Below are 26,406 nucleotides of genomic sequence, written 5' to 3'. Positions count from 1 at the left end.
ATTAATACAGGACGGTATGGACAGTAGCAAACAAAACAAAAATATATGCCCCTAACAAATACGGCGATCGGGATGATACAGATATAAAAGCGGACGAAAAGCAGATAATTAGGATGATTTTGGGAGATCATGGCATCAATCGTCTCCAATCTTGGGTGCAAGGTAGTACCGAATGTGCCCCTGCCCAAATTCGTAATTCACCTATTGCCATGTATTAGAGCCCACAAAAAAAGTTACACGCTGGAAACTGCTCACCAACAGCGGTACATCGTTACTCATCATGAGCTGCACTCTGTTTGACAGCGAACTGCTCTTTGCGAAGTTGACGAGGTACTTCAAACTGAATGTTAGGTTGACGTGTTGGTTCATCTCGATGCTGACGCCCTCCTCTGGCACATCATCCTCAGAGGCTTTCTTTGCTTTCTTTGCAGGCTTGCTGGCCTGTGTCCAGTTGAGTCTATTATTCACTACGCTTGTTATATTACATACCTTTGCTGGCGCCTTCTTACGTTTTTTGCTAGGCTTTCCGTCTTCATCACCATCACCTTCTTCATCGCTCTTCTGCTCAGACTCAGCTTCCCCGTCATCTTCTGACTTGTCACCATTCATCTCAACGTCCTCGCCCTCCTCTTTCTTCACCTTTTGTTTTTTGGATTTTGTTTTCTTCCCACCATCTTCATCCTCTTCCTCAGACTCCTGCTCATCGTCGTCATTATCGTCGTCGTCCTGGGTCGCCTTTGACGAAGATCCTTTACGCGCCGCTGACTCCGACTGTTTGAGGAGAATGTTTCCATTGGCAGCTTCACCGTCGCTAATAAATCGCACGCCCTCCTTCGACACCTCGATACGCACGGACTCGCCTAATTGCGAGAGATCACGAACAATGCGTCCAAACTCGTTGGCAGGCATGGTAACACGAGCATCATAATCCGTGTCAGGGATGGCCAGCGAGTCGGAGTCGATGTCCATGAGCTTGATCTCATATTCAGCGATGCGATCCGTATCTATAAAGGCAAGATGAATAGAAAACTTGGGAAAATGCAATTATACTTACTTCGTGCCTCGTATGTGAGACTGAGAAGGTCTGCATCGTCGTTGGCCTTGACGACACACGCATCATCATCCTTCGCACATTTTAATACTTTGGAAAGGGATGCCAAATTGAGACCAAGAGGCATTGGACGGTCGCAGCGATACCGCTTGAAACCAGACGCGTTCAGCTTGACCGACACGAGCGCGACGTGCGAGTTGTCCATGGCTTGGAGATTCTAAAATCAGAAAGACAGGTAAGCCATATTCAAGCTGAGAAATAGAGAAGAAACGGCTCACCAATCCCTCCTCATTGCACTCGAAGTTCGCGTCATTGACGAGCTCCTTGATAGCTGCAATGGTAAAAGTTTACATGTACATCATCCTTGCGCGTAGATTCCACATACCATCAATGAGACGCTTTAATATTGCAGCTTCGTTCAAACGAGCATCAAGCATCGTGAATGTGAAATTCTGGAAAGAAGAGAGGTGTATGGACGTGCTCGAGACGCGTCTGAGGAGAGGAGCGCGTTTGCTTGTTCGGGCGGAGCGTAAAACTGGACGCGTGCGTCACAGGCCACGGACGCGTTGTCACACTATACAAAGATCACGCGATCAGACGCGTCGCGCGAATCCGTGGCGCATGGCCCGATTCATCCTCAGTTCGCTCCTTCCACGCGAACTTGGTCGCGTACAAACATCACTCTTAAATTCGTTTCCGAAACGTGAATGGAATTAAACCGAAAAGTTGAATTTATAGCGACATATATCTTTGTCCTGCTTTTTGTTTGCCGGAATGAATCGGCCACAGTCTGAATCGTGACGGTGATCCTTGGCTGAGGCTGGTGTGGCCAGGATCTCAGTGCGTATTGTGCTCTTCTTGCCGCATCATATCTATCATCTTTTTGTTCGTTCTTCTTATAGTCCTACTTCAAAACACATTCATCTCTTTCGATGCTGCTTGCTGGTCTCGCAGCTCTTTACGACGCTATGCATTCCTCATCTGAGTCGCCTAGGCCTGTCAATACTGATCCCATGCCGTCTCTCGCAATGAACAGATCAATCACTGAACGGTCCTCGACTAGCAGAGCATTGCCTGTGCAGCAATTGAGCGACAAAGCTGTCCAGCGCATGCTCCACATTCAACATTTGGAGCAGCAGCAGAGACTAGAAGATCTGGAGGCTATCGAGATGACTAACGTAAGTGGGCATCATCTTGATACGCTTCTTCATAAATCGATCTGATAGGTAAACAATAGGAGCAACTGGAAATCCTCCAGAAACCGTTCGAATCGGTGAAGGTCGAGTTTGCCGACCTTGATGGTTTGTCCTGGTCAACTCCTGCAGCCAAGCACATTCTCGCTAAATGGGTATGTTATCGCTTTGAATCATCTGCGTCGACATCCACCTGAGGATACTGCAGTATAAAAGGAAGGTTTTGGAGATGCGCCAGGAGACAGATCCTTTCGGTAATCTGGACTCAGTTCCATACACGCTTTCTAGAGCGCTCTCTGACGACAAGGACGAACACACTATTCGCGCAACACGCTCTCCCCGCTTTCCACCCTGCCCTCCCTTGGTTGCGCCACCACTCACCCTGCCAGCTGGGCTGCAGGAACATCTAGAAGCTGCATCTTCTGGCGACTTGACACTTTCTTCTGTCTCGAATTTAAAGCGACCATCGGGTAAATCATCCAGTTCAAGCCGGACTCCTGCGCATCGTGTATTTAGCCTCCCACCGAAAGCGCCCCCTGCACTAATGCGTACTGCGACCGCCCGCCCCGGTGACCGAATGGAACAAAACTTCCAACTTCCAGCTGCTTCTGGAAATGTGCTTCCACCCAAAGTCTTTAGTTTGCCTCCGACGAGTAATCTTCCAGCAATGGAGCACATAGCCAGTGTCCAATCAGTGTACCGGCCCACAATGGAACCTGGGCCTTCCACATCCCCGCCTTACGGGCGGCCAGAGACGTCCGGAGAATTTGACCTTGCAATGCCTGCTGTAGAAGGAAAGCCGAACATCGATTCTCACGACGAGTCATCCAAGCCGCCATCGCCCTCGACGTCTTCAATCAAGACAGTAACAGTTCCTACGGTGCATGCCTTATCGAACGTCTCCGACAACAAGCAGGGAAGCTCTTGGCCAGCGCCTCTCTCGCCTGCCTTCTCGCCACCACTGCGACAAGACACTTGCGCCATGTCTGTCAGCGACTCGGAGCTCCCTCCACCAATGACGCGCTCGACGACTGTCTGCAGCGAACAGTCGACACTTGCTACCCCACCTGCATCTTTGCCTTCGTCTAACGTCACTCATGAGCGGAAGGTGATTGAAGCGCCGGTGCTAGACCTGACGCGAGAACACTCCGTTGTCCAGGGTTTACACAACATCTCAACGGAAGGTGGTTTTGACTGTAGCCTCAAACCACGGTTGATCCCCCTTTCCCGCAATTTGCATCAAGCTGATGACTCATGACGCGGCTGAATTCCTGTGGTTTTGCTCTACATCCTCTCTAGCATAGTGCTGTATATATGTACAGATGCACGCGATAGAGACAATGCCAGAAGCCCGTCCTTGGGGCGTGAGACATATCACCTGTGTTAGTTCTCCATCATGATGCACCACTCATACAGCATGTTCACAGCATCCTAGAAGACACGTCAGTGGGAAAGTAAACCAGCCGCATATGACCCGGACATAAATCGCCTAATTTCAATATGGTACTGGCACAGCTTACTGAACAAGTCATCAGTCATCTTTTGGATTTCACAAGACATCATTGTAAAATGGCGGGAACTGTCCATCAAGGTGAGCAAACCAATGCAGTCTAAAACACTGAAAGGAAGAAGGGATGTATGTCGTGATCAGCCAGAGTCTAGGAGCACCTGCCTGTGTTGTTACATTCTTTTCGTTGGCCCATCGGAAGAGGCGTGTTCCTTCCGTATTCTCTCATGTATAATTAGGTGGTGGGCGAAGGTGTTACAACTCACAAGTGTCAGAGGGGACGGATAGAATTGTGCTTCCGCGATCCGCCCGTGGGGAACGACGCCATATGGACTATTACCACTTGTGATCTAGCCGAAGTTAGTGAGGGGGGCTGCGATACTTATATGCATGATCGCAGCATGAGCATGGCCCACGGTCAAACCCGACTGGTACTTAATGGCACAATCAGCCCAACGGTGTTTTGAAGGGTAATTCATCTCCGGTAGATACCCAAGAAGCATCGGGCCTAAAACACCTCCGAACCCCCGTGATGTTCCATTGTCGCGCTAAATACGGATTAGTTTCGCGTTGTATCCAAGCTGCTAGCGGCATTCCATCGCAAGACCACAAGACAAGCTTTCATGCACGATCAATTCCTGTGAAAGCAGAGAATATAATGTATTTGTGCCAAACCGCGCCCCGACGCGTCTTCAACAGACCAGGCTCGGGAAAAATAGTTGGATACTGAAACAGCAGCCCGTAATGTGAGCATGTAATCTACTTCGCCTTGGTAAAAATGGACTTCGGCATCATCATTCCAATCTGCAGCATTGATGGGTTAACAGCGGCTTATAGCAGCAAAGCCAACTCGGCCGCGCATCGCGGGGCTCGGTGCAGTCTCACTCACCAGATAGTTCGGCATATCAACCTGCGTGGGGGTGTGAACTTCGTCAAACAATGGTCGAAGGAAAGACCAGAGACGTACCACTTCGTGCATGCGCAGATCGCCCGCAACGCTACACAGCATATATGCCTCCATTCTACTGAGGCCGTGCTCTGCACCCAGGTAGGCGATCATGTTCCGCACGGCTGCCCGTGTCGCCTCGCGGATATCTGTACCAATGAGACAACCAACGATGCGATGCAGCCGCGGCACTCACCAGGGTCAACCCCCGTCGTACAGTAGTATTCCTCCGATGCGGTGGCGGTCGTCCGGAAATGTGGAGTCTGGACATACGGCTTGTCCTTAAGCACAGTGAGGCGCACGGAAACCTTCGTCGAAGTCTCGATTGCTGTGCCTAGTTGCACAGTTGGCAGTCTTGGCGGGATCATAAGCCGTTTGCTACTCACCACAAACCTCTTACATAACAATGTCAGATGCGGGCGCGACGGATGTTAATCGCAGCTCACCTCCATCGCCTTGTGCTGCGTGTCCATCCTGTGTGCCAACTCGTCGGCTGCACGCACAGATGGAGAAACAGAGTACATACCCCGACGGAAAATAACGCGCCCTCGACCTCTATCGGAAGATACAGCGTAGAGCCGGCAGACATGTAGCGCGTATCGATATTTCCACCAGTCTTGTACGGCGGGATAGTCGAAAACGGACCCTTTGCCGCCTGCGCGACGCCCATTTCGCCCGCAAATGGTCTGAGAGGAATCTTGATCCCACGCGCCTCGTCAAACCATGCGAAGCCATATATACCGCTCGCGGTATCTTCGTCATGGTGCAGAGACCATATCTTCAGTTGAGGAACGGGAAACTCATCCGCGAGAAGGCCGAAACCTGGGATAGAGGCAGTCCACCCCCAGCTGGCTGGCTCAACGCGCAGCACCTCGACTTGGAGGGTGTCGCCAGGCTGCGCGTCGGAGACGTAAACAGGTCCATTGACCTGGTCGAGCTGACCAAAAGCGAGGGAGGCTATGGCGCTGATGTCCGACTCGGCAGTGATCTGGCCATTGGACGCGTCGAGGCAATCAAAAGTAACGGTATCGCCCGATTGAACGCGTAATACTGGTGGGATGCTGAGACGGAAAGATGTCAGAAACGTCCGGTATGGCAGGCCAACTGTGGAGGACAAACCTGTGGTCCCATGCGAGATGAGACTGCTCACGTTTGACGGCGTGAATAGACATTCTAAGTAGTGTCAATTTAGTCATTTCGGCATAAATAGAGCGAGCTATGAGTGATGAATAAAACGTCTAGATCGCATTTTGAACAAAGAATATAAGCTCTACTCAGAGTCTGAGCTCCGAATTCATTTTCCAGGTTCGAACGGGCCGCCGTCGAGGCGTTGAACACTATATTTCCAGTCAAAGTATGACCAGTGCGCTGAGGAATGACTAGATCATGGTGCACATTGGCGCTATTCGCACGCTAGTAGAAAAATAAAAGCAGGTGAAGTCTGGACGGCGTTACCTTGTCTTTCGGAGCACTGGACAATAGGGGAAAAATTCAGGACTCTTGCTTTCTCAGAGATGCTCGAGATAAGCAAGATTGTATCACGTGCTATCAGCGATCCTAACCCTAGGGTCGTTGTAGGCGAAATGCGGCGGCATACACCGCAATTGTGCACAGCATAAGATATAGAAGCCAGGCATGAATCGGGGAAATTGTTGGACAGCAAGAATGTTCTCGCACTCACGTTTTGGATCAAAGGTAGACCAAGTTATTCATCCTGCTCGATTTTATTTGATACGGCTGGAAAATGGGCAATCTAAACAGATGTATGTTACTTTGCTGGTGCCCGACCTCCTCGATGAGGCTGACAACCGGCCTGGGGTCCCTGGACTCATATCTGACGTGTCCTGTGGTGTGGATACCAGCCCGTTTCAAAATACTAAATATGCTGATTCCCGTCGTGTGAATTGATTCACTCGCCTGGGCTGCAGCTACTGAATGAATACAAGCTCAATGCTAGCGTACATTCTTCGGCATCGGTTCAACGAAAGAGCCGCTCATGGTCCACTGCACCAGATCGCGGACGCCTGCTAGAGCCGGGGCCGAATGAGTTGAAACGATGACCCGCCAGCAAACAAAGTTCCACCATTCCAGTCATGCTGCCAAACAAAGTGTTTCTGCTCGACAGAGTCGGAGCCCAAGGGCAAGCTAAAGTGCTTCAGCCAAGTCAGCAAGATGTCAATCAAGTGTGCTGTTTCAGTAGTAGTAAGATGTGTTGCTGGCGCGAGACGAGGCGAGACAAGGGGGGATCGCATTAGCCGGTGAATTCGGTGATTACTCGAGGGCGACTCGCGGGCGCGGGCGCGGGAGACGAGGACAAGTCGAGGTGGCTTCGGGAGAGAGAGCTGTGCTGGGTGATTGATGGGCGATAGTCAGACATTTTGGCGCCCAGTCAACAGACGCCGGGCCCGTGGCAGCGCAGTGTCGCTATTCGACCTTGATCGGCCTGTCTGTGGGCTCCTCATCTGTCCGTCTGAATGTCCGCGCCCGCCCTCTGCTCCCTCTCTTCCCCCCCACCCTCGCCCTCTCCCCTCCATGGCCTCCTCGTCCCTCTTTACCTCTGCCACAGACGCAGACGACCCACTCTCTAAAGCCCTTCAGCCGCCCCCGGACGAGTCCCCTGACGACCGCGCTCTCCGTCTTCAGCAGCAGCGCGAAGCTCAGGCCATCTCCCACCGCATCGACGAGGATATCCAGGAGTCCAAGAAAGCGTTCGACCGCCGCAAGAAGGCCATCAAGATTCTCTTGTTGGGTGTGTTTCCCTCCCCGAGGCTATGCCCGAGTGGAAATTGCTGACGATGTGGCATGTAGGACAGGCAGAGTCGGGAAAGAGCACGACTCTGAAGAGTGCGCGCGCTAACTATGCTTCTCATACTCAATCTAATCTGCATTCTCAGATTTCCAGCTGGCATTTTCACCTGCTCATTTCCGAAATGAACGCGCGGCGTGGAAGACAATCGTGCAGCTCAACCTCATACGGTATGTAAATTCCCTCGCCTGTTCAGAACATGCGCATATATTCGCTCTAGCTCCATCAAACGCCTTCTTGAGATCCTCCAAGACGAATGGGACCAGTCCGTGCGTCCCTCGCGCCCTGACAAGGGCAAAGGCGTCGCTGGGCGCAGCCCCCCAGGACCGACAGTCCGTTTTTCGACATCTCCGCTCACCGATACACACCGCCGGATACGCATGCGGCTCTCCCCGCTCATTTCTATAGAAGAAGAGCTCACAAAGCGCCTCCTTCCAGAAGCTAACGAGAAGGTCCGCGACGTCTGCGTGCGCGCGGGCAGCGGGTGGAAAGGCGTCCTTACTTCTGTCTCAAGCAATCATATCGAGCGTCGTCCGGGCACAGCGGAAGGGCGAAGTAAGGACGACCCTACCGCAGTGCTCGCTGCATGCAGAGACGACATCGTTACCCTTTGGGAGGACCCGGTGGTTCGCGAAGTGCTTAAGAAGCACAACGTCCGCTTGCAGGATATGCCTGGATTGTGCGTAATTCTGTTCACTTATCTAATTTTAGCTTCCATTCAAAGTGCATAGCTTTTTGAACGACGCTGCACGTATAGCGACACTTATTTATGAGCCAACAGACGGTGAGCTTCAATCATGCACGTCCATCTGTCACATTTCGAAAAATATGTAGACGATATCGTCCGTGCTCGGCTTCGAACTTTGGGTGTGGAAGAGCATAGATTTACTATGGAGAACGGTAACTGTCGTGCCTCTTATTGATCTTTGTCTTGTTCATTGTATGCGCTCTACAGGTGCCCTTCCTGGGTCCGAGTGGTATATCTACGACGTCGGCGGGAGTCGCAGTAATGTATGTACCGCTAATCTCCAACTAAACCCGGCTCATCGCCGTCCCTAGCGCCCTATGTGGATTCCATACTTTGATGATATCCAGGCTATAATTTTCCTCGCGCCTCTAGCCTTCAACTTAATGCTTGAAGAAGATTCTAAAGTTAACCGCCTTGTACGTACATCTATTGCCCTATATACCCCGTCGTGCTCTTTCCAGCCTTTCATTGACACCGTCGTCACGTTCGTTGATTATCCCCTTCCATTCAAACGCTCAATTCAAACGTCACCTCATACTCCCAGGAGGACTCAATCATGCTGTGGAAAGAGATCTGTGGGAATCCGCTGCTAGGGAAAACGACGCTTATTCTGTTCTTGAATAAGGTGCGTGGGTGTGCCCGGGAATACACACACCACGTCGACCCAGTCTCCTTGCAACGCTGATTGTTCTACATCATGATGTCCAGATGGATATTCTCCAGGCGACACTGGCCTCGGGGATACGCGTGAGCAAATATGTGCCAAGCTACGGAGAGCAGCCCAATGACGTACAACATGTTACAAAGTGTATGTCCGGAGCCCCGTGCTCTGTCATCATGCTTCACTGAATCTGTCACTGTAGATTTTAGAGATAAATTCCGTGGATATCATGTACGCTATCTCTTTGATAATGTCTTGGCACTACTCCTCACTGTTCATGCAGAAACGACTGTCGCCGCAGGCACGATCTTTTTATTGGCACGAGACGTCGGTAATTGTGAGTAGGGTCGGTCTCCGTATATCTGCTCAGCAATTCAAACACTTGCGTTTTGACAGGACACTCGGTCCACCGCTGCTATTCTCGTGGGCGGTACGTATACAGGAATGTTTCCACGCCTGTCATACTCACGATTGATCTGCAGTTCGAGAAGGCATCTTGCGCGCCCACTTACAGAGCGTCAATGTTATTTGACGTGCGGTCTCGCCGCGTTTGCTGACTTGTCCCAGCTTGCACGAATCACTTAACCGCCACGAATACCCACATATAGGATGTACCCATAGCTTTGTCTGTACATTTATGGCTGCTTCACGTTTTATATCGCTGTTGGCCCGCGCGCTCAGCGCTCAACGCCCGGTATCTTTAGGTTAGCTGTTTGCTGAACTGTTCGCTTTTATCATGACACATCTAGCTATACCCTGCTTGCTTAACGCCTCCCATGCTTCGGCCCCCATCCGTGCGTGTTGTTGCGCACCATCTTCGCGCATGCCTCATAGACACATTATTATTGTCGTATCTAATTGATGTAATCTCGCTCCTTGTTATCTCGACCACCTTGTGTTGATCGTCCGCATTCACAGTATCGATAATCACCATGTGGTGGCATGTATATGGTCCGAATCTTAATGTAGATGATGTGGAGCTTCATCCTAGCTCTTCTGGCCACAGGCATCAATTGGCTCATGATCAAGCTCGAGGATTGCCGAAGTTATGCTAGTGCTTTGATAGCAACACCGCAGGTCGACGGACGTCTCGAGTTGGCTGGGCCAGTCTCCCTCCCGCGAGCAATCCCAGCCAGTACCGCCTCATACATTCTCGGGCAGTTCGCCGCCGCGTTTGTCTAGACAGCCAATCTGACATTCCAGATGTCCCTCACAGTCCGGATCCATATCTGGCTCCTTGGCTCAGTTATCAAGGGTCCATTGGGGGTATTGCTATGGGGTGTCCCGAACGCTCGAGCCTCCATGAGCCGTTCTGAACGGACTCGTTCCCCGGGGATCTGATAGAGATGTCGGCCTAATCTGACCATTCTACAGCTGTCGCAACATAACGCTGGTGATCCCTCAGCACAAGCGCCATCTTGTCGCGTGCTGTCAAGTCGAGAAATTACAACTGCATCAAGAGCAGCATCCTGCACCGAGAACTAGGGCGCCCCGGTCAGCGGACATTGGCTGACAGTTCGTCATTTGTGTGACCCCTCGCACGAGACGTCGATGGACACACCAAGGCGAACAGGCTGTGGCGCAGAGGCAATGGGCACAGGACCTGTCAATGTTCCCCGAGGACGCCCCGCCGTCCCCGCGAGATCAAGTTTCGGGTCTGTTGGACGATCATCAAGCAAACAGAGATGTCAGTTACCCCTCGGTGTGGGATACCTGCGTATATTAAGTACAGCTGACTGACCGAACGAAGGGGAGGAAGATGCCGGTGTTGCGATCTGCCTCGAGTTCGCGCACGGTCGTCTGTCACGGTTGTGGTCACTGCCTTTGTGGAGGCTGCGTCAGCCCCTCCCACTGGACTCCGGCGCTGGCGCGACGAGTTGTCGTGGTCTCTCTGGCGGTCTGTAGGCGCATCAACGTTTTCGCTTGGCTTATTAGCGTAGTCTCGCTGAAGAATTAACTCATTTATGACACCTGTCTTTAAGTGCATGCAGCGGCACTGACCATGGTCTCCGGGATTCAAACATGAGCAAACAGATGTATCTTCCAACAAGATGTGGGGCGATAAACGACTTATGTTGAGGGAGCGATGCCTACGCAGGTAAGTTAAGAAATACTCTGGAGTTTTTCTTATCATCAAGGTAACGTACACTACTGGGCGCCAGGTAAATATGCTCTCTAGCTAGGATCCATGCCTTGGAAAAGGCCCGCCAAGCGCAAACAAACGAGTGGCCCAAGTCTCCACGAGCGGCTTGTAGATGTCGCCAAGCATACAACAAGATGTACGGTGGTATCGCCCTGGGGCGTGTTCTTCTACAATCATAGCTCGTATCGACCATCCAGCGTGCCACCGAGGCATTCCTTGCAAAGAGAACGGATGTTGCATCCCCAGGAGTACGATGTACCGCGCAGCGCCCGACTGCTCTCGGAGGCCGAGCTCCCAGATTGCGCCACCTAGCGCAACGATCCGTGGTGTGACAGACATATTGTCGACACCACCCTCGAACGCCTCCTGTTGCTCGTCCGTAGGGTAAATGGGGAACGCCTTCGCAGAGAAAAACAGATAGCCTGTATCGTCCATCGTACCAGTTGGCACACCGGATAGCCACCATCCGGCCTCATAGAACTCATTCATCAAATCCCCAACTTCAGCAAGGCCATTCTCTGTCCTCACGTACGCTCGCCCCTCCAAGCTCGTCTCCGGGAACTCGGGAAACGAAGACAGCTGCCTGCACGGCGCAAGATAGAAGGACACTCCGAGCCAGCTCGCCGTGCTACCCCGGCGTAGGATCGCCTGCGCGAGGGCGATTGTCGCGCCGAGCCGATCGTCCTGGTGAAACCCACTTGTATCGAGCACGACGCCAAACAGACCCATGATGCTGAACACCATGTCGACGGGGCGTGCGGAGGTGCGCGTCAGCGCACTCCGCCAGAGCGCCTGCGCACGCGCCTCGGGTTCTTCGAGCTCCATCACCGCGATGAGCGCGATGAGCTGCGATTGCGCGGACCGCTTCACCGCTGGTGCGCAGGGGTCGACATTGCGGAAAATGATGGGGTAGTTCTCGCCGGGAGCCTGCCCTCTCACAAAATGTCCTGGATTGAGCCCGCTGATGGAACCATGCAAAATGCCGAGCACTGAGGATACGGCCGACTTCTGGGGGACAACTTCAATTACTTCACAGGGGGGCAGTCCAGATGGTTCCCAAAATCCTGATCCCAGTTTCCAGGAATACAAGACCATAGTACGTTTAGGGAGCATTACTTCCTGCAGCGTCCAAGCGCGATGGATCCAAGTCGTCTCCTCCTCCAGGCTTGCTAAGCGACCAATCCCTCCAGGAAGGACGAAGCAGACATGGGCAGACTGATAAATGAGGTGCATCCTGCTGATCTGCCAAGCTTTGTCCTCATCGCTGGTTTGGAGAAGGCACAATTTGTCGAACCACAAGTAATCTGCCTGAAGCAGAAGGGCGGCAGTACAGACGTGATGGAGGACATCAATGTTTGTCGGGTCAGCATCACCAGCACCCTTCACCTCGAATGTAACCCCCTCTCTCCCAGCCGCATCAACCGGGTCTACAGGCAATCCCCGCCAGACGTACGAGACCGCGGAATAGTGTATTTGAGGGAATTCGGGGAGCTCATAAATGCGCAGGGTCTGATGTTGGGTGAATTGTGCACAATCAACGAGGCGGTACCTGCAGGGGGTTGCTTTCGCAGATATATCAAGGGTCGTCCCTTTCAGACTGGCCAGATTGGATTCATGGATGACAACAGCTCCAAGAATGTGGCGGACGTTCGACATGGTGATGCTGATAACGATGGGAAAGGTGATTTGGAGGCGTACACAGGTCCGGTAAGGTCTGGTAGCGTCTTTAAAACTTCGAAGGACTAAAATCATAATCGATATCCATTCTCCGCAGCTTGAGCGCCATCCCCTGTGTTGCCTTGCCGACCAACAACCTGCCTGCGTACAGCAAAGTGCAAGGAGTCAGTATCTCGATGTGAAGGAATTGGTGGATTACACGATGCAATGCACTTATGATTATAGCTCATGATTGATCATATGCGTACCTCAGTCATTTCAATAGTACTGATGCTGCGGGAGTAGCAACACCACACATCAAATGACTACTAGACTTCACATCTTTCTATGATATTTTGTTCACTCACCAGAACAGATGGTGCTACAGCCGAATCAAGGAACACAGATTGGTGAAGCATCCCAAGTTCATTCAGAAAGTGAATTAAATCTGATAATTGAAGCGCTCCAACATGATGGCTCTCCATAGCTGCTAGTTCAGCGGCCAAGATCTCCGAGTCACATATCAAAGAGCACAGGCCATCAACACAAGTCGCTCAATTTTGCTGAATCGCATCGGCATTCGTGCCATCGTGATGCTCATCTTCGTTCTCTCGCGCAGCTTCGCCAGTATCCACGGTTCCAATGGCGGGAAACCAGCCATATCGACGCAGGTCTACTCGCATCTCACCAGTGCGTCCAGCGGTCACTTCGATACCTTCCGCCTCGAGCTCTTGTCGTTGTCGGTTTGCACCATCCGTTCCGGGCCCGCGAGAAGAGATGGTCCCCGACGCTGCGAGGACGCGGTACCAAGGAATGGGTGGGTTCACATCAGGGGAAACGAATTTTAGCGCTAATTACGATTTGATGGATGACGAAGAGTTATCTGAATGTCAGAGCCTGTGTCTGACTCGACGTACCTTGCCCGACGTGGCGAGAATAATTCGGCATCCCAACGAGTTTTGCGATGTGACCTGGGGATCCAGCTATACTGAGTTCGATCATGTACGCTGGGGATTATTTCATTACCATAGGACGTGACATGCTGTGGGGGAATTTGGCGGACGACGTGATATACCTGTCGTCAATAACGAGCATTAAGTATTATATTACGAGACATTACTTGAAGGGCTCACCGCTGCGTGAAATTCTGCGCTATCCATTTACATGCACAAATATTAGTAGTTCTCCAAAGGATCAGATTTCCCACCGCCCAGTCAAGGTCGATGGTGCTATGTTCGCGTTCAGCAAGTTGGGAGTTGAGTCGAGTCAACGGTGCGCTGGTGGCCCGGGCGGTTCCTAATCTAGAGCGGCAAATTCCGGAGGTAAATTAACCCTAATCCGATATAGACTTGGTTGTTGTCTTGTAGGAGTTACTTTGGATTCAACATCTCATCCTCCAGTTCTCCCGCAGGTGGCTCGCGTACAAGCTGACAATAACACAATAGAGTGATTTGAATGTAACTTCAACTCTGGCGCCTCGCGACTCTACACCCGGGAACTGATTCTACGTTCAAGTTTCAAGTCCGTCGTAGTGAACGTTCGCGTTGTCTTGATGGACGGAGTCCCACAAATACTAAAGAGGTCGACTCTGCCCGAAATCGAGGAGGATATATACCGCATAACTCGCCTTGTGTTGACTATCTGGCATAACTGAAGACATGAATCATCCTCACGTCCTTTCTTCCAGTGCACTTAAAGTGAAGCGTATACGAAACAACTCGACTACAGTCCGATTCCTGGCTGCTAACGACAATAATGGTGCAATACTGTGTACGATACTCACACTAGGTAACAACTATAATACAGCATTCATCTAATGGTTACATGTCACCTTAGGTAGGAAAGTCATCTCGTGGAAGGCATTGAGCGGCGGCATCGCCGCAGCTACATCGTGCGGACCCACGCAATCATCGCTTTTCGACGGCCTCGATGTACTCCTGACCGCTTCCCTTCTCTTTCTCCTGTACGCTTATTGATTCGCTATGATGATGCGAATCGGGAGTACCACCCTCCTCCCTTGCAGCACTTTCTAGTTCAACCTTGCGCGCCGCCCGAGCACGCTTGCGTGCCTCCGCAGCCTTGGGAATCATCGACCACTGTATAAAGGAGGCGCCAGAACTCTGTACCTCCTCCTTTTCTGCATGATGGAACAGTTCATCGATGGATTCGAGCGTCTGGTTTGCGGTCTCGGGGTAGAACGCCCACACAATGGCTCCTATAACGATATTGAAAACAGCGAAGATGAGGTATGTCTTCCAGCCGATATTTTGCAGCGCGGGAGGGGTGATCTCGACAACCTAAGAATAAAGTAAGCCAATTTGGGAGCGTGGGTTACTGTAGGTGCGAACGTACAAGGAAGTTCCCGAGGAAATCGGCCGCCGCAGCGAGGGCGGCGCCCTTGGCGCGAATCTTGAGCGGGAGGATCTCCGCTGGGTACACCCATACGGTGCCCATCCAACCTGATCGCCGATCGTAGTACACTGTCAGCCGTAACATTCTGCGATGAATGCGACTCGGGAGACGTACCCCATGTGAAACAGGTCTCGTACGCGAAGATGAAGAAGACAGCAGCAATGCTTGCGCGAGGATTGTTCACTTTGACGCAGGCAGCCTCAATCGCCAGCACAATCATCTGCCCAATAGCCATGCTAATGAGCAACTTCCGGCGTCCGATGCGGTCGATCGTGAACCACTAAAGAGGCAAACGCAATTACCAATAGAAGGAGGGTCCCTCAAAGACCATATGACTTACGGTAACGAAGGACGCAAGGAGATACCAAACCTGCAGCCAACAGCCGAGGAAGAGAGACATTTCTTGAGTCATTCCGAGAGACTCCTTGAAGAGCGTCGGGGCATAGTACGTCACAATGTTGATACCTAACTCAGTAATCAGCTCACCGTGGGTATTGATTTTCACCAGCACAAAACTTACCCGTCATTTGCTGCATGAACTGTATTCCGAGAGCGAGGTAGAAGCGCCTATGTCCCATAATGCCGTTGTCTCTGAACAGGTCCCTCCACGAGCCTTCCTCCTTACTCTCGAGCTCAATGGCATCAAGGATTTCTTTTGCTTCCTTGACGATGATTGGATGATCGATCGGCAAGTTCCTCAGGTGTGCCAGTACTAAGATGCCACGGTCGGGAGTGGGGTCGTGACGCATGAGCCATCGTGGCGTCTCCGGCATCCACATAGTGACGACAATCACGTATATGGCGAAAACGCACTGGAAGAGAAGCGGGAAGCGCCATTGCACTGCGCTATTCTGGAAGTACAAGCCGTAGTTTATCCAGTAAGCGAGCATGAGCCCGAAGAGCATGCTCGTGAGCTGACAGCAAACCTGCCAGCCACGATGCTCCGGCAGCGTGATCTCGCTCTGATACACTGGTGTCACTAGGGGGAAATGGAAAGATGTCAGCGAGGTTTATCCGCTATCTTCGAAGAAGGCCAAGACGAGTGCACGAACCAGATGTTATGTAACCAATGCCTGGACAAGGCTGGTGAGTCTCTTAGATAGAAGGCGCAAGATGGCGAGATGCTCACCAATGCCAGTGATGATACGAGCAATCATCATCTGGATGCGCTCCACACACGAGCCCATCAAGATGGTACCAATGAGCAAGATAATTGCCCCAAAGATGAGGGTGCGCTTGCGACCGAGTGGCTCAGAGGTGAAGGCGGCAAAGATGGCACCAAAGATAGCGCCAACGTCGTAGAGAGCGGTGATTGTGCTGACCATGATTGTGCTGGGATTGCCCATCTGCTCCAGCCAGAAGCTGGAAATAACAACCCCGGACATAACACCCTGGTCGTAGCCGAATAGACAGAAGCCGGTAGAACACACAGAGGTGAGAACAGTGATGAGAGCGGCACCCCGCAGGCTATCGAGCCCGACCTTAGTGACAAGATGCATGATGGATAAATCGAAAGAGACCGAACAGAACTCGAGACAAGAGAGAACGGGGGACGACTAGGCGTGAATGACGCTCGCGAGGGTCACACTTTATAAGGAGAGCAAGAGGTAGAGGGGAGCATGGTGATCATGTGGCTGGTTCACGGATAGCCGGAAGGGATATCGGTACGTGGTGACTTTTTCTGAAGCGTCTGGGAGCTCGCACGATGATGGACAAGGCGGATCGCTCTAGTAGCCGAGTGCGGGGTGGTCCCGTGGGGAATATGTGGCTGTCGCTCTCCAACTAGCTCCCCCAGATTTGTTCTTTTTGCCGTGCTCACCGGTGCCATAAGCGCATCAAGACCGCCCTAAGTAGTGCAGCAGCCGAGTTTAAGCGCATCTTGGATCCGTGAGATATGTCGCGTGTAATGCCTACCTCAATGATTAATTTTGACATTCATTCACATGGAACTGAGTCGTAGTGGCCGTGGCTCTGTCTCTGTCTTAGGGGCCATTTTATGAGGCTTAGGACGAGAATTTGCAGTGAGAAACTCCTGGAGGTAGAGTAAGGAGGATGGGATTCGGCCCTCGCGAGTCGTAACGGCGACAAGGGCCCATTGAAATTGTAGTGATCGCGCTTTACTTGTTTAGGGAAACGGTACCGGCGTCTACGCGCCACTACGCCTTTCGACTCTGAACGCGCATGTTCCTCCCCTTCCATCCTCGACTTTCCCGCATTCGTTCCCCATCCTCCATACTCAGATTTGTCTCATCACTTCCCACAACAAGGATGAGCTCCTCATATCCGTCTAGGAGCCCAACCATGTCCCACAAAATTGCTGTCACCTTCCTAGGCACTACGAGTGGTGGCGGCCCTTCCGAAACCCGTAATTGCTCAAGTCTTGTGATAGACCCCCTCGGAGATGGCTCACTATGGAGTGCGTTACATTAGACTGTTGTGCTGTGATATCGCACCTGGCGCGCTATGACGCTCCGCCCTCATACTGCTCGTCTGGGGTGCTGTTTGAACCGGCCCGTTACCCCTGGGTGGTTAGCGCCGATTACCAACCAATTAGAGCAGTCATGGCGCCACATTCTCATGCTCGTTGATGGTCTTGAAAATATTGAGAATTAAAGGGCCTCTCCCCAGAAACGATCTGCAGCTGTTGTCGGAACGAGGGTCGGACATATGTCCCTTTCTCTTCAATGTTCTCGTTCAAGTCATAAATTCTAGCTCAATACCTCTTGCAGTGGTTGACTGTGCAGAGGGTACCCTCAGACAGTTCTCCCAACAACCGTATCATGACCATGCTCGTCGTCTCAAAATAGGCAAATTATCAAAAATCTTCATTACCCACATGCACGGTGAGCCATAATCCACATATGTTGCGTCTCTCTTCAGTCTGGGATACTATTACTTGATTGCACCCCTGGCTACTGGGGGTTCCCGTGCGTATCCCATGCGGCGTTGTATGTATTATCACACGCTTCACCCCGGCTCGAGACAACCGGGTTTCACTTTCACTTGGCACCAGAGACTAGATGGAACCCTATACTGGTTATGAAGATGAGGCTGCCATTGACCGGTAATTTTCGGCGATGTTCGTTTTCAAGGATGTAGAGATCATCCATACATGTATGGGGATTTTTACAGCAATCTTTCGTGGTACATTGACCTGTGGTCAATTGCGAGCCTGAAGACGCCAACCGCTCAGCCAATCTACTTTTCCGAAAACTGTCTTGGTTGCATACTCTGCAATCATACCCACGGGCTGAACATCTACCCTCTGGATTTCACAATTTGCCGAAGGGTGTCCGAGCGAGTATCTTGCTTACTCTACGTTTATCTTCCTGCGATGATCTTCGTCTGTTCGTTTGAAGCGCAATCGATCTCTTTTCTCCGACATTTGTTCCTACTTCCGTATCTATTTTTCTTGAGATACTAGGCCCGCACTACATCCATCTCCCATTATTCCTTTCTGCTCTTCGTATGCGCAATTCTCAGCTGACATTGTTCAACAATTAGCGGATCACACTGCCGGCCTCCTCAATCTCCTACGTAATATTCTTGGCATCCCCAAGCCTCCTTCCGCACGCTCTCAGTCTTCGTCGCCGTCAGCTTCCTCTTCAGACCCACCCCGTCTCGAAATCTATGGCCCGCGTGGCCTACGCCGCTTTCTTCGCGTGCAGTTTCTCCTCACGCACACTCACACCGAATTTCGTTATGTCGTACACGAGCTTCTCCGGTCCGAAGAGCGGCCATCCGTCCCGGGCACGTTGCCTTCTTCCGGTATCGCTAGTTCTGAGAGGATCAAGGCCGAAGAGGAAGGTATAAGCGAAGAAACAAGTGAAATCGTGAGAGATGAGGACATGTTGCTTGAGAACGAGGCGCCAGGAAAGGACATTCCGTGCGACGCGCATGGATTTTGGCGTACAGTCGCTGTCGTGAACACTGTTGGCGGGAAAAGAAGTGGTGGTAAGATCGTTGTTGATGCAGGACCAATTGAACATCGAGGTTCGTGTTGTTATATGCCTGTTCACTTCTGCAGAACATTTCTTCTTACTAAATATGGGCCCTTTTTTTTTGGGGAAATTTCCGCTGGATTTATCGAGTCCCGAGAGGCCCATTTGTTTTGTGGAAATAATTCGTGGGGAGGATAGCAATGCTAATCACCTTGCCACTTGACGTCTAGTTCGCATGCATATTGCTTCCGCTGCTCCACCATTTTCTCGTCTGTCAGCGTGCTTTTGCGAGTCATGCTGAAGCATATCTGCTCTTTATTCAGACCCTTGCATCGGATATGTCATTCGCGAGATTCCCAACCACCCGTCTCTCCCGGACGCGCCTGTTCCGCGTAAGATTGTTATCCTCGGAGATACTTCTGACCCTTCCACACTCATCCCCTTAATCGACACCATTGGTCCTGAGCGTCCCGCTTTAGAGTCCAGTGAATCCAGTACAAGTACCGCAGGTGCATCTCAAAAATACAACAGCGCTGAGACGAAGACCGACGATGGTATACCAGCTACCCCCAGTCCTGTGACGCTTCTGATACACGAAGCCACCGACGCGTATATTCCTTCGTCGATAGACCCACAGGAGCGGACCGGGAGAAAGCGCACTGCTGAGAGCGTTGAGGCGAAAGCGCGCGATCGAGGACATAGTACTCCGGCAATGGCTGGTACATTTGCGCGAAGGATCGGCGCAGAAAGGCTTGTGTTAAACCATATCGGCTCGCGGTACGTAGACTATATATCCTCTATCCACTAACGACTCATTATCGCTTGTCTGTTTTCCCTTTGCTCGTACTGTTATCCTGATGGTAGGTTCCCTGCACCAGCGCATCCCTCACGCAGCCCCGCGGACAAATTTCGCCTCGCGTGTCTGCACGAAATTGAACGCCAGGCCCTGCACGCCTGGGCGCCTCCTAATCGCCGCGCGCGCGTGCAAGCTGCATGGGATTTTATGTACATCGTCCTTGAGCCTAACCCCGCTCCGTCTGTGTCTTCGCCTCCTTCGGAGATCAGCGAGCGTCGTTCGCATAGCACCCGCACGGAAGCGGAGGACGCCCCCCGCCACGAACAACGCGCGGGTAAGCGGCAGAATGTGGAGACTACATCTGTTGAAACTGGCGAGCGCGTTTCCGACCGACATAACGGTCAGGAGGTGACAGAGGAGCATACGCTGCCCACGGACACCGCGCCAACGGCACTTGACGAGTTTCAGCGCAACGCGCATACAGAGCACACAGATGCAGCAAGGCGAATTCCTGGTAAACATACGCAGAGATCTGGGAAGCGGGAACGATCTGGAAGTGATAGCGCAAAACTGGGACATGATGATCGTGCTGAGAGGGAAGGGCATGGTAGTGGTAGAGGTCGCAGAGGCACAGGAAGACATGAAGGCCAAGAACCCTCAAAAAGAGCCCGATAATGGTGAGTCACGTTGGTACGGGCTTGTCGATGCTTGCCACATGTGAGTAGCGACCAGGGATATACGCCTTTCTAGTCTCACCTCGCAGCATCGTGGCTTACGACATTTATATGCCAGTATGAATCTGTATTCACACTCATGGACAATCAGTCGTTTCAGTAAGGTATTTATATGTTATTTGATCACCAGACTACTCCAATGAAGTGCTGATAATCTTATGTCCAGAAAAAAGGACTGCAGTAGTAATAGCGACCGTTAGGTCTTCCGTGGTCTTCCGATATCTCGGGCTTTGCAAGCAAAAGATCGGCAATGTCACCACTGACTCCGAACACCGGAAACGCTATTGCAATTAGATGTCTGGATATGAACATCTTTCGACGCTCACTTTGGCCCTACCAGCGCAGAAATTCAACACTCAGAGTTGAGCTGTCGTTTGGCAAATGACGGTCACGCTATGAACCGTTGGTTCTCAGCTGACCCTGATGGGATTGAGGCACTGCTTTGGGTCGCCGGCATACGCTACTATATCTTGAGTAGGGACGGCCCAGCAGTGTGCGGCACTGACGCAATCGACTGCCCGAATGAGTCGGCGAACATATCTGATGGATACATAACCCCGAGTGTGAATTTTGGTCGAAGCGTTTATAAGCTCGCTCCCACTGCAGCTCTCGGGCTTCATACACCTTTCGAATTCCCATCATGAGCTCCTCCTACAAAGACATCAAGGGCGAAATAGTGCTCTTTGCTGAGGTTCGTAGCTACTCGAACACTTAGATGAGCATGCTCCACTCATAGGCGACAATGATCCGGACCGGGGAAATTTAATCGACTAGATCTACGGCAAGCCCGAAAAGATGACTGAACTGATAGAATGGGCGGACAAGTTGAAATCAGCCGTGGATGCGAACGAGCCAGGAACACTTGAGTATTCTTGGGCTAGGTTCGAGGACAGGCTTTTTGTGTGGGAAAGGTAAGCGAGTACTATTGCGGTCCCAGTGAAGCGGTCACTGACATACAGTTTGTCTAGATATGTTGATGCAGAGGCTTTGGACAAGTATGCTGCACCAGTCTCTATGTAATGTGTTGCGTCTTGGCTCACCCTTCACAATAGGCACAACCAGTCCGATACTTTCAAGGCTTTCATCGCCGTATCAGGAGACTTCCTCGTTAAGGTACGCCAAGGTGCTATACTATATCTACCTTTGTAGCCTGATACAGCCATGTCACAGCCACCTGTAATTACTTACTACAAGAACCTTCACTCGAAGGATTAAGATGGAGGAAAGGAGGAAACCCAAATTGTACTAGATATTGCAAGCACAAAGTGAAAACAAACATATTTCCTGCTTGCTAGCAAGATGAGAGATACTAGTACACAGGTCACGCATGTTTATCCGAGTTCATCTCAATTGTGTTCTCCAGCTCTTCAACCAGAGCAGGGTTTATCGCAGATACTTCGAGCGCCATGGATCGTCGTCACTGATGAATGAGCACCACAGCCAAAGATCCAAAGAATATGGTTTGCTCGTGTAGAAAATCTATACTCTCCAGATCCGCGAAGCTTCATCGCCCGGATGTTCTGCAGGATGATATTTGCGAATGGCGTGGATGCACGAGTTGATATTGCAATCTACCGACTACGGTTGCCGAGAATACATGAACTTGTCCCGGATAATACAAGTATCATATAATATACGAGTGCACATTGACTGGTCGCATTCATGTCGGCTTGATCACAGTCCACGATAGCTTCCGCCGTGCACCACGGAAAGGGTATTTCGGTTCGGCCGCGCCTGACTTTTAGCAGCGTACGTGATCAGGTAGCATTCATACATACGTTTACCGAAATATACCAGTCATAGATGAATAGGACAATGTAGTGCTTGTACTATTTACTCGCGCACGACTATATGGCCAACACATAAAACAGTAAGCTTGGAGCCTCGTTAACATTATGATAAATACAGCAACTCGATTTATATTATCTAGTGCAAAAGTTTTCTGTCATCTTATTTACTTTGACCCAGCTCCTGGGCGAGGATCTGGAGAGCCTGCATGGTCGAATTAGTATCGCAGATTCGAATTGAATACGGAGTGGAATCAATACCAGGTATTTGCTATGGAAGCGAGCGAACACGAATGCTCCCATCCCTATCCAAAGGCCCTCCTGGCCTGTCGGGCGATAAGCCTTCATCATCTCGCCTTCATCGTCCATTCCCCATACGCGCTGCCCAATCTTATTCGTGATCTCGTCACCAAATATTGCAGTCAAATTGTTAATGGGCGGGTGATATCCGGTGCTATAAAGTGTGTACCTTATAAGCAACCAGATACAAACGGTAGATCGTGTGAGACGTACGCGAAGACAACAGCATCTGCCGGAAGCTTCGAACCATCCCCGAGAACAACCCCGTCGCTCTCATAGCTATTGATCTCACCATGCTCCACCTACAGAAAAGGGGACGATATAAGCTAAAATACCGATAAAGATCGCGGAAACGATGAAGGATTAACTCACCTTGACTTTGCCGTCAATGATGAGCTGTGCACATCCCATGTCCACCACTGCAGAAGTTTAGGGGTCTGTTTAATGCCAACGACACCATACAAATGGACCTACTTGAACCCGACGCGGCCCGGGCTAAATAGAAGCCTAATAAACCAACCTCTCCGCCTCCAGGTGTTAGCTCCCAATTTAAACGAAACCCAGCCTTCTCCAGGCCTTCGAGCATCTTCCGATCAGCCTCTTTGATCTGCGCTGTGACACCGCCGGCGGACACCTGCAAAGTGAGCAATTGTGGCAAAGACTGACTTGCAAAATCAGCGTCGTCGATGGCGAGCTTCTCGTTATAACCCATGTCGCCGAGAGCCTTGTTAATTGTATGTACAGACGCCACACACGTGGCACTACGCTGCAGCATTGTAACCTGCTCGACAAGCCGATTACAATTAACGTCGTATATTGTGACAGACTGTACTCACGCTCTGTGCGCCTTTGGCTACGGCATCAGCGCAAATATCATGGCCGGCGTTGCACTGTGCGCAAAGTCAGTTCGCGGACACCAATTTTGTCACCACTGAGATGTACCGCGCCGACTACAACAACGCGCTTTCCCTTCAGCTGCGCACCGCTATCGTGTCGGTCTGAGTGATAGATAATGCCCTTAAACTTATTCACGTCCCTCATTTCTGGTACATATGGTTTCCCGGTGGTGCCGGTGCACATGATGATATGCTTCGGAGTCAGAGTGATTTCCTCGCCTTTGCGCTCGATCGTGACTGTCCATCTCTTGGTGATGGGGTCATAGGTGGGTGTAGGGAGGACGATACTTGATGTCCATATTGTTAACTCTTGAAATATCGCGTATGCCTCCACGAAATCTGCCACCTTCTCCTTAGGTATGTATTGTGGATACGTGTCACTAGCACTAGTGAGATGTTGTGTCGCGGATTGAATAGAAATAACAACTTACGGCCACTGCTGATAGGCAACTAACGAATGCATGAGTAAGTATACTTCCAGTACATAAACACAAGATGCTTACAGGCGCAGTAGATTGCTGAGTTATGAAGCGTAAGACTGGAATATCTGCAACGGAAGGACAAGTTCAGGCAGGGCAAAAATGAAGCAAAGTGTCGAACCCTACCGATTTCTCCATGGATCTCCAATACGAGCGTTTTTGTCTACCACAAGGGCTCGAATCCCCAAACGTCCTAGCCTGGCTGCGCACTGGAGGCCGGTCTGGCCTCCACCGACTAGCACCACATATCGGACATTAGCGACGCTATGACCTTCGGTACTTCCAAAAGTGCGTAGACATACCAACGAGAACTGTGGGATCACTCTCAATCGTCGACGCATTCGCGGCACGAACCTCCTCCCATGTAGCAAGTTCGGGATATATACCCAGTGGACGTCCGCGAGGCTCTTCGTGACCCTTGATGTCTTCAAGACTCGTAAACAGAGTGAAAGCCCTCCATTGCGCATCTGGGCCGTGCACAAGCCGGACAAAGCCACGACCTCTGCGAGGAGGAGACAGAAGGGAGAATTCGAACGTGGCTTGAACGCCATTTGAGGTTGGATCAAGCGGAAGGGGGAAGACACTCGGACCGCCGAGGGTTGACGTGGTCTCCAATTTGATGTCATGTAGGCCTGCTTCTGAGAAACGCGTCCCGTTCTCAACTTTCTCTGAGAGATAAGCAGCAATCTTTGAGTGGTCTGCAAGCGATCTGAAATCCCAAGAAAAGCAGAGGAAATCTGCAAAGGCATGTGAACACGCTCGCGCGATAAAGACAAAAAGGAACTGACCTCTGAGCCAGCCGTTAGGCACAAAGAGGTCGACGAATGCCTGAACATCTTTGCTTTCTCCAGCGATGCTGAGGCGCTGAAGCCATTCATTGGCAATGGATAAAGGATCAAGGTCTGAGGTGGACATGTTGCGTAGACGCTGAAAGCTCGAGCGCTTGCAGCAGCGAGCCTCGTACTTATGTGCAGTTTGGCGGGGACAACAACCACGAGGTGCTCCGGGTGTGCCTCGATATAAGGATCAAACAAAGATGAAACGCGCCGAGTTCAATCCAGCGGTGTGATTGAGCAAAGTACCGCTTGTTTGACCTCGACGCGTTTCATCCTCGCCCTGAAAGCCTGATCATGCGAACAGCGTTGCCGCAGAATGTAAGCTAAAGAGCGGGACCCTTCGGCTTACGTTTTGCGATGGCTGGATACAGAGACCGAAGTGGAGACTAGCAACGTGTTGTAAAAAGACTCAACATTTGGGAGATGCATTGCACCGGTACTGGGTGCCAACCTGAGCCTCACAGTCACAGTGCAGACTCTCGTCATGGTGTCGCGTAGCGTCACGTCCACGTGGTTGAGATCCGTAGTGACGTGGCTGGCTTCAGTCACACAACGGTGACTTTGAACGTAACCAGAGCATAGCTTAGAAGCTTGTTCAATGTTTTCCCCAGACATTTCCCTCGTTCTAATCCGTCTACGTATTCACTCAAATGATTGGTGAGAGTCATCCACCAAGGTCCAAAAATCGCAGCTCCGTCTGCATTTTAAGCCCGTCTTGCGTGAATATCCCGGCGGTGGTGGTGAATGCAGGTGCGCCTTTTCCTCGGTCGACCCATGGTATTCAACTATGTTGACACAGTTGATGTCTCTAGCTGCAAGTGTTGTATCTGGAACAGCGTCATCCGATGAACGTGCAGACATTGACGAGAGTGCATTATCTTTCGCCGTTCATACGCACCTTTCAGCGCTGCTTAGATTTCGCGATCCTATCACCTTGAACTCCATGGCAACTCACAGCATGTCGGGCTTTGAAAACGCTGCAAATGCTACTCAGCATACCACTGATGTCTTCGAGGAAGGAGAGATCGCTGTGGATCGTCCACTCATAGCAGGCACTGTATCGGACCCCTCATACACTGAATCTCAAGCTCAGGGCCCGCAGCCCGCACCTGCCCGCACGCGAGAACAGAGACAGAACAAAAAGAAAGAGCGGCGCATCCGCCTTGCGGCGTCCCAACCATACATTAATCCCCACAAAAACGTGCTTTCAGTGCACGCGAACGATGTGCTCTCATAATTTGCATGTGAGACTTTTCTATTCGAAGTCTGCATCTTGTCCATTGAGATCTGCCAAGGGTTACAGGGTCAGTGAATATGTGGGGAGCGCATGGAAAACAATGAGAGCTACGTCTAAGGGTATTGGCTAAAGATTTTATACTGTGACTGAGGATACAGTTGGTTAGCGCGCTGTCGCGGGCGTTGATATCTCCGCTGTTTCTCGGGCCCTCTGCATTTCTATCTAATTTTGTCTTGAAAAATGTCTTCCTGGATCCAGTTGAGAATGCAGGTCCCAT

At 51.2% G+C, this 26,406-nt stretch overlaps 11 protein-coding genes across 11 annotated transcripts; 5 read left to right on the top strand and 6 right to left on the bottom strand.

The window, feature by feature from the left end:
* Positions 1-135: 135 nt before the first annotated feature.
* FIBRA_07450 (uncharacterized protein) lies at positions 136-1,488 on the bottom strand (the record flags this gene model as incomplete). Its single annotated transcript, XM_012329133.1, has 6 exons — positions 136-201; positions 256-441; positions 490-1,004; positions 1,055-1,268; positions 1,330-1,382; positions 1,437-1,488. 6 exons carry the CDS (start codon positions 1,486-1,488, stop codon positions 136-138), a joined length of 1,086 nt encoding a protein of 361 aa, XP_012184523.1.
* Positions 1,489-1,983: 495 nt separating this feature from the next.
* Positions 1,984-3,502, top strand: FIBRA_07449 (uncharacterized protein; the record flags this gene model as incomplete). Its single annotated transcript, XM_012329132.1, has 3 exons — positions 1,984-2,229; positions 2,289-2,399; positions 2,453-3,502. 3 exons carry the CDS (start codon positions 1,984-1,986, stop codon positions 3,500-3,502), a joined length of 1,407 nt encoding a protein of 468 aa, XP_012184522.1.
* Positions 3,503-4,510: 1,008 nt separating this feature from the next.
* Positions 4,511-5,869, bottom strand: FIBRA_07448 (uncharacterized protein; the record flags this gene model as incomplete). Its single annotated transcript, XM_012329131.1, has 8 exons — positions 4,511-4,555; positions 4,641-4,661; positions 4,719-4,846; positions 4,894-5,031; positions 5,084-5,092; positions 5,144-5,171; positions 5,224-5,758; positions 5,817-5,869. 8 exons carry the CDS (start codon positions 5,867-5,869, stop codon positions 4,511-4,513), a joined length of 957 nt encoding a protein of 318 aa, XP_012184521.1.
* Positions 5,870-7,229: 1,360 nt separating this feature from the next.
* Positions 7,230-9,444, top strand: FIBRA_07447 (uncharacterized protein; the record flags this gene model as incomplete). The annotated part of the gene is made up of 14 exons (XM_012329130.1): positions 7,230-7,446; positions 7,506-7,541; positions 7,592-7,673; positions 7,724-8,156; positions 8,215-8,287; positions 8,338-8,403; positions 8,459-8,514; positions 8,563-8,667; positions 8,796-8,876; positions 8,960-9,059; positions 9,115-9,143; positions 9,196-9,249; positions 9,309-9,342; positions 9,395-9,444. The coding sequence occupies 14 exons, from the start codon at positions 7,230-7,232 to the stop codon at positions 9,442-9,444; spliced, it is 1,416 nt and encodes a 471-aa protein (XP_012184520.1).
* Positions 9,445-11,091: 1,647 nt separating this feature from the next.
* On the bottom strand, positions 11,092-12,711 carry FIBRA_07446 (uncharacterized protein; the record flags this gene model as incomplete). Its single annotated transcript, XM_012329129.1, has 1 exon — positions 11,092-12,711. One exon carries the CDS (start codon positions 12,709-12,711, stop codon positions 11,092-11,094), a length of 1,620 nt encoding a protein of 539 aa, XP_012184519.1.
* A 554-nt stretch (positions 12,712-13,265) lies between these two features.
* On the bottom strand, positions 13,266-13,713 carry FIBRA_07445 (uncharacterized protein; the record flags this gene model as incomplete). The annotated part of the gene is made up of 2 exons (XM_012329128.1): positions 13,266-13,561; positions 13,629-13,713. 2 exons carry the CDS (start codon positions 13,711-13,713, stop codon positions 13,266-13,268), a joined length of 381 nt encoding a protein of 126 aa, XP_012184518.1.
* A 905-nt stretch (positions 13,714-14,618) lies between these two features.
* Positions 14,619-16,622, bottom strand: FIBRA_07444 (uncharacterized protein; the record flags this gene model as incomplete). The annotated part of the gene is made up of 7 exons (XM_012329127.1): positions 14,619-15,008; positions 15,064-15,170; positions 15,238-15,403; positions 15,464-15,588; positions 15,644-16,102; positions 16,176-16,196; positions 16,253-16,622. 7 exons carry the CDS (start codon positions 16,620-16,622, stop codon positions 14,619-14,621), a joined length of 1,638 nt encoding a protein of 545 aa, XP_012184517.1.
* An 802-nt stretch (positions 16,623-17,424) lies between these two features.
* FIBRA_07443 (uncharacterized protein) lies at positions 17,425-20,535 on the top strand (the record flags this gene model as incomplete). Its single annotated transcript, XM_012329126.1, has 4 exons — positions 17,425-17,539; positions 18,628-19,116; positions 19,388-19,841; positions 19,929-20,535. The coding sequence occupies 4 exons, from the start codon at positions 17,425-17,427 to the stop codon at positions 20,533-20,535; spliced, it is 1,665 nt and encodes a 554-aa protein (XP_012184516.1).
* Positions 20,536-21,234: 699 nt separating this feature from the next.
* FIBRA_07442 (uncharacterized protein) lies at positions 21,235-21,809 on the top strand (the record flags this gene model as incomplete). The annotated part of the gene is made up of 5 exons (XM_012329125.1): positions 21,235-21,285; positions 21,369-21,505; positions 21,563-21,589; positions 21,647-21,707; positions 21,765-21,809. 5 exons carry the CDS (start codon positions 21,235-21,237, stop codon positions 21,807-21,809), a joined length of 321 nt encoding a protein of 106 aa, XP_012184515.1.
* A 735-nt stretch (positions 21,810-22,544) lies between these two features.
* FIBRA_07441 (uncharacterized protein) lies at positions 22,545-24,971 on the bottom strand (the record flags this gene model as incomplete). The annotated part of the gene is made up of 12 exons (XM_012329124.1): positions 22,545-22,586; positions 22,643-22,835; positions 22,895-22,983; positions 23,054-23,100; positions 23,156-23,462; positions 23,518-23,571; positions 23,624-23,957; positions 24,009-24,027; positions 24,081-24,124; positions 24,183-24,291; positions 24,359-24,793; positions 24,845-24,971. The coding sequence occupies 12 exons, from the start codon at positions 24,969-24,971 to the stop codon at positions 22,545-22,547; spliced, it is 1,800 nt and encodes a 599-aa protein (XP_012184514.1).
* Positions 24,972-25,679: 708 nt separating this feature from the next.
* Positions 25,680-26,129, top strand: FIBRA_07440 (uncharacterized protein; the record flags this gene model as incomplete). The annotated part of the gene is made up of 1 exon (XM_012329123.1): positions 25,680-26,129. One exon carries the CDS (start codon positions 25,680-25,682, stop codon positions 26,127-26,129), a length of 450 nt encoding a protein of 149 aa, XP_012184513.1.
* Positions 26,130-26,406: the final 277 nt, after the last annotated feature.

Source organism: Fibroporia radiculosa (genome assembly GCF_000313525.1).
Source record: "Fibroporia radiculosa TFFH 294 genomic supercontigs, scaffold13103, whole genome shotgun sequence".
In the NCBI taxonomy this organism is placed as follows: Eukaryota; Fungi; Basidiomycota; class Agaricomycetes; order Polyporales; family Fibroporiaceae; genus Fibroporia; species Fibroporia radiculosa.
The sequence above is the reverse complement of the archived record's forward strand: the minus strand, read 5'-3'. Positions and strand labels throughout refer to the sequence as shown.